Source organism: Aptenodytes patagonicus, chromosome 2 (assembly GCF_965638725.1).
Source record: "Aptenodytes patagonicus chromosome 2, bAptPat1.pri.cur, whole genome shotgun sequence".
NCBI lineage: Eukaryota > Metazoa > Chordata > Aves > Sphenisciformes > Spheniscidae > Aptenodytes > Aptenodytes patagonicus.
This window is the reverse complement of record NC_134950.1, coordinates 106,412,513-106,429,776: the sequence shown is the minus strand read 5'-3', so window position 1 is coordinate 106,429,776 and position 17,264 is coordinate 106,412,513. Positions and strand designations below refer to the sequence as shown.

The 17,264-nt window shown below is 36.0% G+C and overlaps 1 protein-coding gene across 2 annotated transcripts in view; it reads right to left on the bottom strand.

Moving 5' to 3' along the window:
• CTDP1 (CTD phosphatase subunit 1) overlaps window positions 1-17,264 on the bottom strand; it is a 128,488-nt gene that overhangs the window by 33,328 nt on the left and 77,896 nt on the right. For both annotated transcript variants that reach the window (XM_076330659.1, XM_076330660.1), the window contains exon 12: window positions 8,267-8,454. In XM_076330659.1, the coding sequence (XP_076186774.1) occupies window positions 8,267-8,454 (188 nt within the window). The remainder of the gene's footprint in view (window positions 1-8,266; window positions 8,455-17,264) is intronic.

Sequence of the window (17,264 nt, the reverse complement as noted above, 5' to 3'; positions counted from 1 at the left end):
CAATTCTTAATGCCTCAAAATATCCCCCTTAAATAGCCACTTAATCTCTTCACAAGATAACTGTACAGACTTGAAACACGCTAGCTAGTTCAGGTGTTGTATTACCCATATCAGTTAAGTTTTAAACCCCCAAAAAGAGTACTCGTGGTAACCTTGCAAAAATTTTTAATCAGAATTTTCTGTTATATAAAACAAATATTAATCACATTCTCTTATTAGCTGAAGCATCTTTTCTCCTCTCAGATACTGAATTTAGAATGTTGAATTAGGCTGAATTTATAAGGAATGAGACTAATCACAGTAATAACTGCAGAGACAAATTTGGGCTGTTCTCTGTGAAACAGACTGAAACTTTTCCCAACAACTTGAAACTTCAGAATTATAACAATCTATAAAACTGGAGCCATCACATCATCTCTATTGAGCTTCCTTTACTTGCTCCACCTTAAGAAAAGGAATTTCCAGGGAAGTACCTTCAAGCTGACAAATGCCACCTATCACTGCAAATTCTTAAAGCAAATCAGCTTTTCCCACAACTGGGAGAGGAGGTGGTTGCCTGTCAGGGATCTTTAATTTTGTAGAGTTTAGGTCTGTTTTTTCCCCTACTCAGTGATTATTCATTATCTTGTCTTCAAAGGCTGAGTGGGTTTCCTCCTTTAGCGAGGAGACCTATTGGATCTCACTAAAATGGAGTGAGATGCTCATGAACATGTAGTATTCAAGTAGGATTGCATTTATTTATGAAACTACATCAAGGAACAATAATGAGCTGCTGCTCCTATAAAACTTATTTTGTTTGATTGTGGATTCATTATCTCATTGCCAATATCAATAAGTGGTATTTGCTTTCTGAAATTTTCCAGTGATCTTAATTCCATGTAGAGATCTTAAACCACCCAAACAAGCTGCAAGCTTCAACCTAACTCACCAACGCTTAACTGAAATGCTGCTTCTGCAATACAAAGACAGATGTAACAAGTTTTGAGGGAACACAGTCTTTAAGATGAGACATTTTCCTCTGTAATCCCACAGTCATTGACATGGCAGGCCCACAGCCAAAACCACAGTGCTGTTTTAGAAATGGGCTTACACTACAGTTCGGGCCAATTCCAATAATTAACTCCAGTTCTTACAGAGGGAGATCTGAACAGGAGACTTACAAAAGGACCTCACTATTATGCATGACTAAACTCTACTGCTTCAGAAACGTAAGTAGTTCAGAATAACCACACAACACAGATTCAGATTAAACATCTGAAGCACTTACTTCGGAAAAGATGTATCAATGAGGGCAAAGTTAAATTTTTCGTCAGACAAACAAAATTTTCCAATTACCTACAATGGCGAGTAACTGTTTACTTTAGGATTTGTTATCTCCAGAATTAAGCATAATGTTTTCTTGAACATCCAAGTGTTGACCAAATACAGAAATATCAAACCCCTTTTCATTTTGCAGTTCATTTTTGCCATACTGAGTGTCCCTTTAAATAAAATCTACTTCAAGGGAAAGGAGCTAATGAAAGATTTAATTCTTAAAATTAACTTCACACAATGTGTTCTCTCTAGGGTGACCTTACAGAGAGGCTCTTCACCAGACAGACTGCACGACGATTAAGTGAGCTGTGCTGATGCAGCAAGTGAGCCAGGAGGCAGGAAAGGATGACTTTAAATCATGAATATTTCTAAATTTAGATCTTCAGCTTTTCTATATTCTAAAGATCAAATCAACAGTATACTCACATCATTTAGAGTGGAATTCTGGAAGACTATGAAGTGTAATAACACTAAGACTTTACTCATGAAACAATGCAATGAGCTGCTTGGATAAGAAAACAAAGGACGACCATTCTTTGGCAAAATGCTTGAATTTCTACAATTATTTTGTCAGCCATATTTGAGATGTGCTGTTGGCTATTAAGGGTACTTTCAACAAGACTTTGACCGGTTAGTTCCTTAATAAGCTTTGAATAGATTGTCACTGAATTTGTTTTTGAAAAAGTTTCAGATGACTATGAATAACAAATGCAAGGCTGACAGCCTGGGAAGCATTGAGCTGTGAAAACTTAGGTCCCAAGATTCTCAGAGCCGAGTGTCTCAAGACTGGGAACTGGAAGACAGTTATAGTGACAGTGAGTATACTGGTTCAATTAGGATGAAAGGTGTCATCAACAAGATTTTGCCCAGAAGTTTGCAGCAGTCTTTTCTGGCAACAAGAAAGAAAGCAAAACTATAATTTCTGTCTTCTAGCAGAGTGGCTGTTGAAAGAAAAGAAAACACTTAAAAGAATCAAAGACATTCTTAGGGTAGTACATAAGATATCACTGTTCCTTTTAAAAGTCTAGTAAATGGGTACAGAAAAGACAATTCAGAGATTTCTGAGATTCTGAGCTCAGTTTTCCTTGATTATGAACTAGCAAGCCCTTTCTATAGATAGCTGAAGTTCTACCTTACATCGTGACTCATCTAACACAGCTGTACTTTAAATTAAACCACTATTTTTATTCGTTAGGACAACAAAGAATAGACAGATTGACAAAACATGTTTTGGAAGAACTCAAAGGACAGCTTTAATATGCACACTCTTTCTGATCAGACAGCCCAAAATGAGTAAAATAATTTGCTTTAGTTCAACCAGAGTTCAAAGACTTATTCTATGCAGAGTTTCAAAGACTGGAAGCTCCCTGAAAGACTTCAGATCAATACCACTCTGTAGCAAAGTAACTTAAAATGCTTTTCTTGAATTTAGTAAGAAATATGTATCAAACTCACAATGTGAATGTACAAAAGCAGAAGGCATTTAAGAAGTTTTGAAAATAAGCTGAAGTCCAAGCGTAAAGTACCATTTCATATACATCTTTTATAATTTACCCATTTGTTCTTAAAATTATGATTTCTCCATCAGTCAAAAATATAATCTACTCGGGATTGATGCAGAAATTATCAGTAAGAAATTTTGCTAAAGAAAACATTTCACTGAGCTATACTTTTGTAAAGGAGGATCAAATTCTGCAAGCAAAATTTTGTTGCTAATAGATTAGATATCACTTCTAGTTATTAGATTTCTTCTCATTAGTTATTTAGAGGAAAATATTTCCTTCTTAAGCTGAAAAACATATCTTAACACAAGTATTGAAATTTCTATTCCAAAGTAAATAAATTCTCAGCAGAGCAACCATTAGCCCTTACATCAGATTTACACAAGCTGAAATTACCAAGACTGGAACTAAACACTGTAGAAAAAATGGCCTTGGCACTGTGAATTGAGAGCATTCAGAAAGAAGTTTATTAAAAAAAGAACGAGCACACTGGGAACCTGAACAAAACCTATGAAAATCAAATGAAAAATCCATACAGGTCTTCAGTGAATACATGATCAAACTTGTCTGATGTACGTGAAGTCTAAATAAAGTTAAATGCTTAACAATAGATACACATGGAAGTGTGGTTTATGAGCATGCTTCAAACAACTACCATACTTTTTAGCTGTAGCCTTTCATGACTAAAATAATCCACTTAAACACTTCATTGCATCACTGCATCAATCCGTTTCATGTTTGCAACCCTCCTCCTTCATTCCTGCTCACCCTCAGGGGAAGATCTCATGTTGGTGGCCAACCTGTGCAAAAACCAGAACAAAAAAACAACCCAACTCCTCACACCAGAAAACTGCCCTTTACCAAACACCAAGCCGCAAAAGCCCATGGATGTGCTGTGAACTGTGCTTCGGCAGCAGAGGGATGCAAAACCAGCAAGCTGCCTCCAACCCCCTGTGCTTCAGGGAGGCCTCACGTGCAAGACCTGCAAGCTTTCAGTAGTCCCAACGCCCAAATAGTCTTCCCCGTGAAGAAGCAGCTGCCAGACCTTTACTTCTCGCAGTATAACAAGCCCTTAAGCTTATTACAAACTGGAGACCTCTGAGGAAGACTCTCCATATCATAGTGACTATTAACAGCAAATTGAATACTGCTACAACAGTTCAGTTTCCTACTTAAAAGTTATTAAAAGTTACAACATACTGATTCTATGAAAACTAATATTACAGTATAGGCAAATGAACTGCATTATTTTTTACTTCAGTGCCACTGCTGGGCTCGTTTCCCACTGTTTAAAGTACTCTCTGCTTGGACCATAATTCCTCAGGCACAAGTGAGGCACATAAAGAGATACTGCATAGCAGGGTGTTTGCAGCACGAGCTATCCTTCAAAAATCTGAAGGTTCCCATCACGTCCTTTTCCTCAAGAATTAGAACCTGACTGCAAACCCTGCACTAGAACATATGAACACAGAAATGGAAGAGTTTGTCTGGACTACCAGTTCAGCATCTCACATGAACATAAGTACTCAGAAACTAAATTAGTATTACACGATTTTTTTTCCCTGCTTACTCCCACTCACCACTAAATACTTCCAATATCTTAAGAGAAATTTTAGGTGTATTATAGAAGACCACATGCCACAGATATATGACATGCCACTGGAAGACGGTGATAGAGATGGCACATCTCAAATTCCAGTTTGTTGCCCCAATTCCTTTAACATTTCAATGTATTAAATGAAGTGCACCTGATTTCCTAGCTTCAGTAATACAACTGAAGCATTTAATTAACTATTTTCAAAGTCTGCTCTGCATCAGAAAATAGGCAAGGCAATAGACACATAGCCCACATATATTTGCTGTACAGGGCTTCACATCTCCACTAGACATTTCCAGGATCTACAAACTGAAAGAGGCTAAATCCCAACATATTATTATGGCAACTACTTCACAATATGCAAGTTTAAGGTGATAAGGGGAAATACGAGAACTGCAAATGTGTTCCCTACCACTCAGTCTCAGTGGAGACAGCAGAGTGAAATCAAAATGCACTTGAAAAATAAAGCAAACTGTGCATTGACAACTTAAAGCTTGAAATAACTAATTAGACACCTCTTGTTGCTAGGTATATACTGTGTTATATATACAAACATTCAAGTTTTCTCTTACAAACAAATTCTATTTGTACTAGTCTCAAAAGCTTTTTCATATTATGTATCATTAATCATTACTAACACTTATTAAAAAACACCTGTGCACTTTCATGACTTACAACTGCTTATTAATAACTTACAGCAATAAGTTTCATGTGTGACATGTTTCAGCTACATTAAGTGGAATTTCATTCTAAGTAGAAAATTTTAGAAGAACTGTGAGGGGGCTCAAGTCCAGCTCCTGCTGAAGTCAGGCTCCTCTTTGCTTCAACAAAAGCTGGATCAGAGCTCTAAACAGCAATTCTTTTATTTTAAAAAATTAGATGAGAAGCAGCTCAGAAAAATACCATCTACATAAAGATCAAGACCATTTAAGAATAAAAACTTGTTTACCTCCATTACATATTCTAAATAAAAGTCAGCTGCAAATGTATTTTGTTATTAAGCAGGTCATAATCACAAGAGGCTGATCAAATGTGAATAGTATAAACAACTATGTTTTTTTAATTTACTATTTTCTATTTCATCTTTTTACACAGTATGAAACTTACATTCATTGTTTGGTCTATGCAGTACCCTTTTAATATGACACGTGAGATAAAGGCAAGCATTTTAAGTTGCATAAGAAACTAGGATTTTAAAACAACTCTAGGCTGTCTAATTGCAACCTAACTGCATGGTACCTACCAAAAGTCATAAAAGTAAATGGGTGTAGGAAGGATGCTGCATTTCCCCTCCTCCTCTCAAAAAGTAGCTATTAGATTTCTCAAAGATTTTTTTTTTCTCCACCCATGAGAATTTTAGAAGTGGCACCAGAGAAATGATCAAGGTATTCTGTAGATTTCAAGACTGAAGACTAACATGAAACAGAAGTGCTACATTTCTATCTTGTAAGTTCTATGGTTCCAAGTGTCAGAAACTACTGGAAAGGTTTAATGGAGCAATGGAGCATTGCTTACCAGGAACCTACAGTCTCTGCAGGGCTCATCTCTGCTGGGAATGAGCTGAGCCAAAACATGACTACTGGATCATATTTGGACTGCCTTTCTCTTGTTCATCTTTTGTTTTCTGGAAACATTAATAACTAAAATATGGACATCAGGGTGATCATAACAGGTTGTGAAATAATGATTTAAACACCTGGTCCAGGGTGGATTTACATAATGAATAGTTGGGACTAGTCTTTAGAATACAAAGCCTCTGTTTTCTTAATGTGGCAAGAGGTGATAGTGTTCATGGTAACAACTCGTGACTTCAGGCTATATGACAGAGCAGAAATAATTTAAAATTATTACATACAACTTCAGCCTCATTATGCTCCTAACACCCCACAGACTCCAATATTCAGAACAAAAACTTCAAATCTTGTTGGGACATACATGCTTGTATAGCACTTAGCTTTTAGAAATGTGGTCCCCAGAAACTGTAGCTACTATTTGTGTTGGAGTGGACTAAGGTCCTGGAGATTTTAATCCTGCTGTTTAACAACTGTTCCTACATTACCCCTCTGGTACGGTATCTCTTTAGCACATACAACGTTGACTAACCACGAAAATGTCACTTTAAAGCTTCAAACTTAAAATGGAATTAGGATGACAGGTGGAGGCTCCTTTCTATCAAGCAGAATTTCCTGCCTCGCAGACACTGGGTCAGCATCTGAACCAGCACTTTGTGAGTATGTTTTGCAGCACTCCATTTAGGTTCAATCCTGGATGCAATTTAACAAACTGACAGGGAAACTCTTAAGAGGTAGAAAGGTCAAAAATAGAAAAGTTACTTAAGAAGCCCTCTCAAAAACTTCATTCTAGCAACAACACTACTAGCTCTACATGGCTTCTGAGTGCAGAAGTATTGCCAAGCTTACTTATGAACTTTCCTATATGGAGCAAAAGTTGATTGCAAATGTACTTGCTCTATCTTTGTAAACCATACATGAGGAATAGTATTTAGCAATAACCTTAAGCGATATTCCTTAATACGATTCTTTTTGCCTTTTGTTTTTCAGAATTTGGTGCATTTTCTACACAACAAAACATCACAGTATTAGGATGAATTAACAGTGACATGCCACCACCACGCCTTGCTGCTTCAAATGGTATTCTAAAAATATTCATCACTGGCTTGCCTTTCCTCTTCCAAACTTCATTTAGGAGGGAATTTTTCTTCTAGCTATGTGAGACAGATTAAATTCTTATACTTTTTAGACTGACATTTTTCTGAAGATGCTCAATGGTGAGACATACCCACGATAAACTAAAAGGCCTGTGCAAGCTTCCCATGTAGCTGTTTTTCCAGTAAACTTCTGACACACAGGAACCTCGCTACCCCAATCAAAATCACCTCATGAATATTTATATATTGCATTCTGTGGTGTTTTTTGCAATTTCTCTCATACATTCTTTGTGTGCTAGAACAAAGCTCACAAAAGTTAAAATAATGTAAATAAGTCGCTTAAGTGCTACTACTTATATTATCCTCCATTAAGGAAAAACTATTAGAGCTTAAATTCTTATGAGTGAGAACAGAGCTGGTTATGAGAGCAGAAAGAAACTACAATGCACATCGGAGTCATGTTTGCACTTTTAGCACTTTGTGGTACAGGATGATGACCCCAGCAATTCCAAATTAAAACTGCTACAATCTTCATCTTACGTTGTTCTCTCTATATTGTTAGGCTTAAAAACTATTAAGGGGCTGCAAACTAAGAACCATTCCTTAACATATTTAAAATGTGCACTTATTTTATCAAGTTCTAGTTTACTAGCAAATTGGTTGATAGTCATCATTCAACAGTCAATGGTGGGACACTAAAATCATTTTTGCAGAAGAGACTAGCAAGTTTAAATTTCTTTCTAAGAGACTAAAGCAGAAAACCATCTCAATGACCTCATTTTTATTAATTTCCCATATAAAAAAATCTCGAAAATTCAGGATGAAAAACATAGCTTTCCAAAACCATGCTTTATTTTACTTAAAGTAACACTGCAGAGGACGTTGTCCTATATCTGATTCAAGATCAAGACTACTTTAAAATAAGCGCAGTTCAGTGGTCTTCAATTCTTTCAAAACAGGCAATATCCTGGTTCTCAACAGACATTTACTATGACCATTTCCTTGAATCAATCCCAAAACAGAGGTAAGCATGACAATTTCACAGTTGCAAAAAAAAAAAAAAATTACCTACATAACAGAGGTTAACAACAACATAAAGAATGCACTGCCAAAAAGCATGCTGAATAGTGCACGAACATAATGAAACATCATTAATGCTTCTTTTTACATTTGAAAAACTCATACCTGGGTACACTGCCTGTTAAGCTTCTTTCACTTGACGATGATGATGACGACGATGATGATCCAGGTCTCTGATCTGTTTTCATTCCTAGAGTCTCTGTTGCACTAATCTGAGGTTTTTCACCTTCCTCTTCTGGCTTTTTTTTTTCACTGTCACTTTCATCACTGCCTTCTCCTAAGATGTCATCCACCTGTCAAAGAGTGGAGAGTCAGTGTATCCACTAACAGACTATTCTATATGAATCTTTCATAGTTATTGGATTGCTCTTAAATAATCATTAAGAATATGCTTCAACTTTCCTTGACCTTCTCCTTGAAAATTCAAATTAAACCCCAATGTCTTCAACGTAGTTTCTATAACAGCTCTAGCAATATTCTATTAAAATTAAATATATTTGGTCTATGTTTAACTTAAGATAGATATACATATACTCACATACATGACACAGTCACATTTGAAGGTGTTTGCACTTTATTATAACAACATGAACAGCTGTAAACAAGAAATTGTATTATGGAAAAAGTGCTGTCTTATGAAATTAAAGGGGTAGATGTTTTATACTATTGTAACATATAACAACATATACCTTACACTACATATATTTTATACTCTTATAACATATAGAATCACTTGGGCAAGGCATATTAAAATCTCTAGCTAATAAGTATTCTTATATTTACAGGTATTCCTTGATAGATATATAACTTTAAAGAAATGCATTCCTAAATAATACTGTATGAATGGAACAGAATGTACAGAACCCCATTCTAACTGTCTGCTTATGCTAATTAATAAAGGCAAATCTATCAAAATGTTTACACATTTGATTAAATAATTGTTTGGCCTTTGCTTCTGAAAAGTTAGCATGGGATTTGATACTCCTCTAAGAACATGCTAATTTGCTCTAACAGGTCTGGAACTGCTGAAACCATCATTAAAAGCAAATCATACTCATGAGCTACCCCCCGCTGAGCTTCAGAAGTTTATATTCTCTTTGAGTCGGCATTCAACCTTCAGAAAGAGATGAAAACATGAGAAAACAGAGGTGAAGATCCCACAGTGTCTCTATTTTTGTGAATGGCAGAGGACATGGAAAGAAGCTACGTGTGAGTATTTCTCTACTGATATTTAAGATTTTTTTCTAAAAGCAGCTTATCTCAGCATAAGTTAAAATATGCTTCACAATTACTCTCTGTTCTCATTGATGCCACACCTGCTTTATCAAGAAGAAAAACTCTGTATATGAACATGGACCAAAAGATTTTACACTGCTTACCCACTGCTTTTACAATGATAATCCCAAAAGCTAGAAGAAAGCTGTAAGAAAGTCACTTATATCTGGTCCTTCATAAATGCACCTCTAATTTCTTTCTTTACCTTGATATGCATGGAAGGAAAGTCAAAGCTGCCCTCTGTTTATCAAACTAAATGCAAAAGATCTACACCTTGCCAGTACTCTACTGAAAATACGGTAGAGGTAAATGAAATACCTTTTTCAGAGAAAGGGAACTCAAGGGAGAGCTTGCAAGCAAGGAGGGAGAGGAAATAGAAAATATAGAAGTTTGGTTACAGTCAAAGACCTATTCCATTTCTTTTTCAGATGTCCTAATAGAGAGAGAAAAGGCATACAACCCAAGATGATGAAGGTGCTCCATTAGGGCAATTTCACCAAGCACATAGGTGACTCCCATCACACTCCTGTTGACTTCAGAAAGATGGAGTATGTGGCATTTGTCTTCAGTCCTCTGCTAAACAGATGGACTTGGGGGATTTATTATCTTTCTACAAGCCTCACTCAGCTACTCCTGTTTGAAGGTAGTAGCAAATAATTTTTCTTCCTTATCTTGTGCTGCTTTCCACTGAGGATTCTACCAATCTATATTGTTGCAAAAGAGAAATGATGTAGAAGAAATAATAATGGGGAAAAAAAAGGCAAGAAGTACTTCAAAACATCCTAAAATAATAATTTTGAGGAGACTTGCCAGCTTAAGGGAAAGCAAGGACATTTTTTTACAAAGTATACTTGTGAAAAACAATTTCTTTAAATATGTAATTGTTTCATAGTTCTACAACTCAAGCTTTAAAACTGGATTTAAAAATCCAGGCTATACTCTCCTTGGGTAGAATGACTTCTATACAAAATGAAGAGTAACTTGCAAGCTTCTTAGATCTACAATTTAAGCTGTTTTTCCATTGGCCCTTGTCTTGGTACATTTTTACTATCTGAAACATTGCTGTTTAATGCCCAGCTCTTTCATTGTGAAAGCTGTAAAGAAACCATAATTGAAAAAGGAACCACATACCAGCTTACTGCATCTAAACACAGATGACAGTTTCAGGTAGAAACTTTAGGAATTGCTGCATCAAATCAAATTACATTAGTCCAAAAATGCTTTTCCCATGACCAGAAGTTGTCATATGTGTGGAAAATAAGAATCATGGAACGCAATTCAGGGTCAGGGAGACTGAAAAGACAGCTAGACATAAGCCAACAGTGAACCTGGTAAAAGTGTGGAAAGTACACCGGGTAGGGATTTTTCGGTGTGTACAGAATACACAGAAAGTCTCAAGTGTTTAAGTATTACAGTTTGGGATGGGATGGCAGGAACACCATGCCTGTATAGCTTTGTTAGAAGATACTCACTGTAGCCAACGTGGCCAGCAATTGACAGTCAAATGGCAGCACAGATCTACAGCTCTAAGAACTCCTTTCCAGCAAGCCTTACATTTAAAATTACATTCCTTCATTCCAAAAGCAATGCTTTTCCAGAAAGTCATATGTTTAAACCTATGTTCTCACTACAAAATATGTTAAGGTTTTCAAAGGACAAAGTTAGGTTGATAAACATTCAGTGTTACAGATGTCTCTCTCAAACTGAACTTTTATAGTCTTTCAAAATCTACTTTGTGTGAACAGTTTTGACAGACTAGCAGTCTAGTTATTGCCATGTCTTTTTTTCTTTCACTCTGCACAAAGATGACATTATTCTTTTGAAGTCTGGAATGCCATTTAATATTAGAATTACTAAGTTAGTTGTACACACACATGCCCTGTTTCTGTAGCAGGGCATTTAAAATGCATGTATAAATCACAGAAATATGGCAAATTTTGAAAATCATTGCATATGAAAACAATTAATGTGGTATGGTCCTTACAAACTAGAAGGGCTCCCAAAATACGGATTCCTGCCTAACTATTGACTAAATTGCAAATTGTGCTGAAAAATATAAAGATTACTGTCTTCATCTTCCAGAATTCTCAAAAGAAATGGAAAACAAACTATGTTTTCACTGAGGCGAGATTTAAGTCCTTCACTTGAACAAATTAATAGGTTAAAAAAGCACATTAATATTTAAGCAGCAACTCTCTATCTAGACACATCACTAACTTTAAATAAATAAAAAAAAGCTTAAAGAACAGACGAAACTTTCAATCTGGTTCAGACCAAGACAGATACTGATGTACCACCTACAACTTCTGCTTATAACATTAGATTTTATGTGATTAATATAAGTGGAACACGTAACACCAGCAGAAAATGCCAGCTAATAGCAAATCTTACTGACAGGATACAGGGAAGGGATGTTTACTGCTTAGATACTACCGTAGCAGCTATCTTTAAAATACTTAAAGACTTTTATAATACAGCAAGAATGATTAACATTGAAAAAGAAAAATGATTCATCCCTTGAAGATGACAAATTGTTCCATTTAGCAAGAGAATGAAAAGTCTGACAATTCTTTTAAACACCCGATTATAAAAGCCAGAAAAAGTCCTCAGCTGACAAAGCTAATTTATTTCTCATTTAGGAGGAACACAGCATACACTCATGCAGACAAAATATAGAGACCAAAGAGCAATGAGATTTTCAGTCTCATATTCTCTGATTATGAGCTGTAAAGTATCTAATGCTTTGTTAAACAGAAAGTCAAAACCTTTTGTAGTATTAACAAACCAGGTCAGATGCAAAATTTCTTACTCCAGAAGTTGAGTTTACACATTCAAAATTAATCAAGACTCTGAGAAAACACTAAAAAGAAACTGTCGGGAGCAACCTCAATTTGTTAGATAATTTACAGGCAATGTTTTGGGACAGCATTATGGATGTGGCAGAGACCTATTATGATGCTTTACATTTTTTGGAAGAAGCAATTACTGCATTATGCAGTAATGTAAACTAAATATAAAAAAAAAAGGAGCTGTGAATAAACTTTAATTCTTGTTTTTAAACTAGCAAGTATTTAAAAATTCAAGTTTTAATAGAACTGAGAAACTAACTACCTTAGCAACAGGACAACACATGTAACTGCCTAAATGATCTCTCCTAAAAGTGGTAGAATGCTCTGAATCAGTTCTTTACTGGAATTACAGAAAATTCTACAAAAATAGGTTTGATGGATGGCTGTTCATTTTGTGCTCCAGTTTTGCATGAAGATACACACATTCGCCCCCACCCCAGTCTTTCCCAATAGACCAATTACACTTTTGCTCCACCTGATGTGCTCCATCTGTAAGTTAAGGGAAAAACCAGAAAAAAAACAAGTATTTACAAAGAGTTCTTTAGGTTTGTTTCTACTGCCACAAAAATGACTGTTCATTGTTAGCAATGGAAACAATTGAACAGTAAGCACAGATAAAAACCAACTGCATTTCAGCATAAAGCCTGTGTCTCCTAAGCATGTGTTTGAGAGTGTGTTGAATACGTTGCATCTTAGGAAGAACTTGCAGATACTAATATAATCTGCCATCTGAATGTGCCAAAAGGTTTCAATATGTACTTTATATTCCCCCCATGGCATATAAATTGATAAAAATAACTCTAAAATGAAAATAAAGATGTCCAAGTACACCAGTAATTGCAAGTATCCCCATGTAAAACATGGTATTACCTCAACATACTCTTTACAAATACTTTAAAACGCTGCCATGTTTGGGGCCAGGGACCATGATGCTCTCTTAGTAGTTACTAAACATAAAAGCTAGCAGACCACCAACTCTATCCAATTAGTAGGTAAATTGATGCTCTGCAAACAAATACCAGACTAAAAAAGGCAAATAGATGTTTCATGTGTCAATTCAAGTTTCACTAGCTTTGTCTGCACTGCACTTTTAGCGTTCTTTCAACTAGCTAAGTCTGACTCAGTGTTTCTGGTCAGGATGATATACCTACATCGTAAACACGATCAATACCAATTTCTTTTAATGTATATCTCAAACTGTATGTGTACAAGTACTTGAAACATAATAGGCTGGTAGTCTTGAAAAAAATTAATTATGAAATGCACACCACACCTTTTTTGAATATACTTAAATACATTGCTGACATCCTGGAATCCCAGTGTGCTCAAAACTGGTCCTAAGAACCAGAACAGTCCAGTGTTTGGGGCTGGTTTTGCTTGACATTTTCTCTTTTTACCAAAACGTATTTTGGGACTGATCTCCTATACACTTGCATGACTTATATGAAGATTTATTATTTGTTATTAAAAAAGAAAAGTAAAAAGCTAGTGTTTTGGTCTTACAGGTTACTTCTAAACTACAGGACACAAACTGCTCAAGGCTGTAAATATACTGCATGTATTTTAAAAATTATCAAATAAATGTGCATAAAAAGGCAGAGAACATGAAAGACTGCTTTTTAATTCTATCCTCAATTACGTCTAAAGTATCTTAAGCCACATCTGCATTAGAAAGCTGTCCCTGAAACATGGGCACCTTCCAAATGCTGCTAACATCCTAATTGCTTTGCAGTGCATTAGCAATACTGCCAAAAGATGCTCTTCCATGTAATTCATTGTTTCTCCAGCAGAACCAGTGGGCATGCTGTTTGTAGAATATGAAAAGTTTCCCTAGAGGACAGAGAGCTTGCTTTTATAAACTCCCATAATTCTCCATTTGATCCTATAATCTCTACCCCTGCTTCCACTTCCAAATTTCCCTTCTGCTTTGTCCCAAACTATTGCTTTTTAGTAGATCAGTGGAGTTTTTACATATATTTTACATGAAATGTTAGAGGAATCAGCAGACTATTTCAGGAACTTTAACACAGCAGGAAAACGAGAAGCGAAAGAGAGTAGATGGGAAAAGTAACATTAAAAATTACAAATTAAAAAAGCACTTCTGAGTCTGTGAAATTAACAGTGAACGATGGTATTAGATTGCAAACCAAATCAGAGAGAGTGGTGGCTCCATCTTCCTGGAGTTGTGCACTGAACTTTCTAACTTTCCACCAGAGATATGAAAACAAAACTGTTCTGTCAGTGGCAAAATAAATGGAAATAATATTGTAAAAAGTTCACTAACTCCACATTATTAAGTAGTTAGGAGGAATTAATACAGTACTGATAACTCCAAAGAAGGTGCAGTTATCTTCCCATAACCCAACTTACAAGAGGTCACCCAACAGTGCTCTACCACAGCGCTGCAGCCCTGGAAGATTCGATGCCAGCTGAAAGGTACATGCAATTTGGAAGCAACGCTTCTGAACACGCAAACAAGCCATACGCTGTCCCATGGCAATGTGGGTCACTAAAAATATTTCACTGGCAAAGTATCACAGTCAAGATAAGAATGAGAACTCTTTTTAAAAGAAGTTATGTTCTTCAAAAGGTTCAGGGCAAGGCTGCCTAGTTGCTGACACTGACATGGCATACAATTGCCTGACAAATTATTATCATAGCACATTCAGGAATGCTTGTCCTCTCTTTCCTCAAGCTCCTCAAATCATTTTGGTAATTTGGTAAAGCAAGGAAAAGTTTATCAAGAGCGGGGCAGGAGGAATGAGGTTTGTGCAACTGGCTTGGAAAGTTTAACCCCTCGACACACAAAAAAAGCACTTTTGCAAAGAAGAAGAGTGAGAGGCTGTGACAGGATTGGTAAAGCTCCTTCATGAGCATGAGGTGGAAAGTCAAGCACAGGGTCATTTAACTTTTGCAGGCAGCCATCTTTAATTTCAAATCCTGCTTGGTTCTGTGCTGAACAGCATAATACAGGTTTTACCCATGTGTAAAACATAAGCAAGATCAGGTGTTAGTTAAGCAACTTCATATGTCAGAGTAAGGTTTCTACGATGGCTGCCTATTTGAATGTTGAGTTGTCTTCTACCGAATACAGCATTAATCTAGTTTTTACATATACTGTAAAAGGCAACTGATTTGTGTTACATTGTATCCTCGATAAAAGGGGCCGAGTTCAGCAATGTACCTATAAAATCTTTTTTATTTCTAGTGAAGGCAAATAGCACAAAAGAAGCAATATCAACACTGAAGTGTAAAGAAAACGTTGTTGTACTTAAAGACAGAGTTCCACTGAAATTCCAAAAGCAAACCTTTTATAGAAAGAGGAAAAAATACCTGAAGTCAAGTGAATTTATCTTAGTGATTACAGACAACCACAGTTATTCACACTGTGAAAAAAATTCAAAGTAGAATCTGTTTTTAATGGTTTAAAACCAGTTTTATGACAAGCTTTCAGAACATCCAATTAGTTTCAAAATAAGGGAACATATTTTTCTTCATAAATTTTACCATCTACTGTATTTAATTATTCTTGTTCTTTGTTCTTACATTCATAAATACATTTTTGTTTGTTTCTCTCTACCTTTCAGCAAAAAGACCCCCACAAAAATAAAACCCTAAAAAATTGAGTAGTTTCTTCATTAGCATTTAAGGAATCATTAAAACATTTTACTGTGTTTTTGTAATACAACAGTATTAATGAAATAATCAAAAACATTACTGCTTTGTTCCTCAGCAGCAGAAGTCCCAGAATAAGAGATCTTCATTCTCAGAAGGTATTATTTAAAATACACCTTGCTTTTCTAAATATCTTATGGTATATTTTTGAGTGGGAGATGATTACCTTTTTCCTCTGTGAAGGGGCATTATCCACGGACAGCTTTTTTTAGTTTAGGCAATGAACAGATTTCTGAGTTATATTAGAAGTCAGGCCTTTGCAATGAGAGCAAAATCAAACCTGTAACGTGTGCTTGCTGGCACTCGCAGTCTGGAATTCTGCTCATCTACTATTATTGAATTGCACATAGAAATATTAGCAGCCTTAGTAAAGACCTACCAGTTTTAGGATGAAAAGCAATTATGTGAGAAGAAAAACCTTTAACCCTTGGCTCTATGCTGAGCACAGCTGCTATGCTCAAATTTGAAAAACAGCAATTGAAAAATACCATGTGGAAGTTACTTACAGGAGCTCCCACTGACAATCCCTGGAGGCTGCACTGGGACCCTGCTGGGGAAGGAACAACAGCCACGGCAGTCCCAATAGCTGTAGTTCACAACACTGCTGCACAGCATTGGCTAGAAAGCCCGCACACATTTTATTTGCGGCCCCGGGCAATATCGTGTGCTCCTAAAAGGCAGATGCTGCAGGGAAGAAAACCAAATGAACCAAACAGGTTGCCTGTATTAATTTGACTGCTTAACTTCTGCAAATGAAAAGGTAAGGTAACTGTGACTATAACTGTACAATTCACTACATTTGGGTTTTACTACTGCAGTTAATACTTAGACTAGAAATGAAATAAAATGTTACTTAGAGATTACATATGGATATCGTTATTAAAATGCAACACTAAACAATCCTGTATCCTTGCTTATGATCGAGTGAGGCTGTTAATCCTTCAAAGAATGCCATTTGGAAGTTCTGAATATCTTTGAATTTCCCATCTGGAAAGCAATGCCTAGATTTGAGTAGAAACTTCATAAACATTCTTGAGATCTTTAGGACAAATACTTGAAACTGCTAAAAGAAACATGAGGTCAAGTCTTTCCTTAATAATTAGGGTGCCTCAAGTGCTGACTTAAGGATTCTAGGCAGTCCCTCTAAAACATTAGCATTATTATCAGCATAATGAAAATTGCTTTCTTCAATTAAATCAGTAACACTTCATCATGTTGGAAAGAGAAAAAAGCTCATTCCTAACTACCAATTTCTGAAATACAAAATAAATTTGCATGGACGAAAAGTTATTAATTGTAAAATT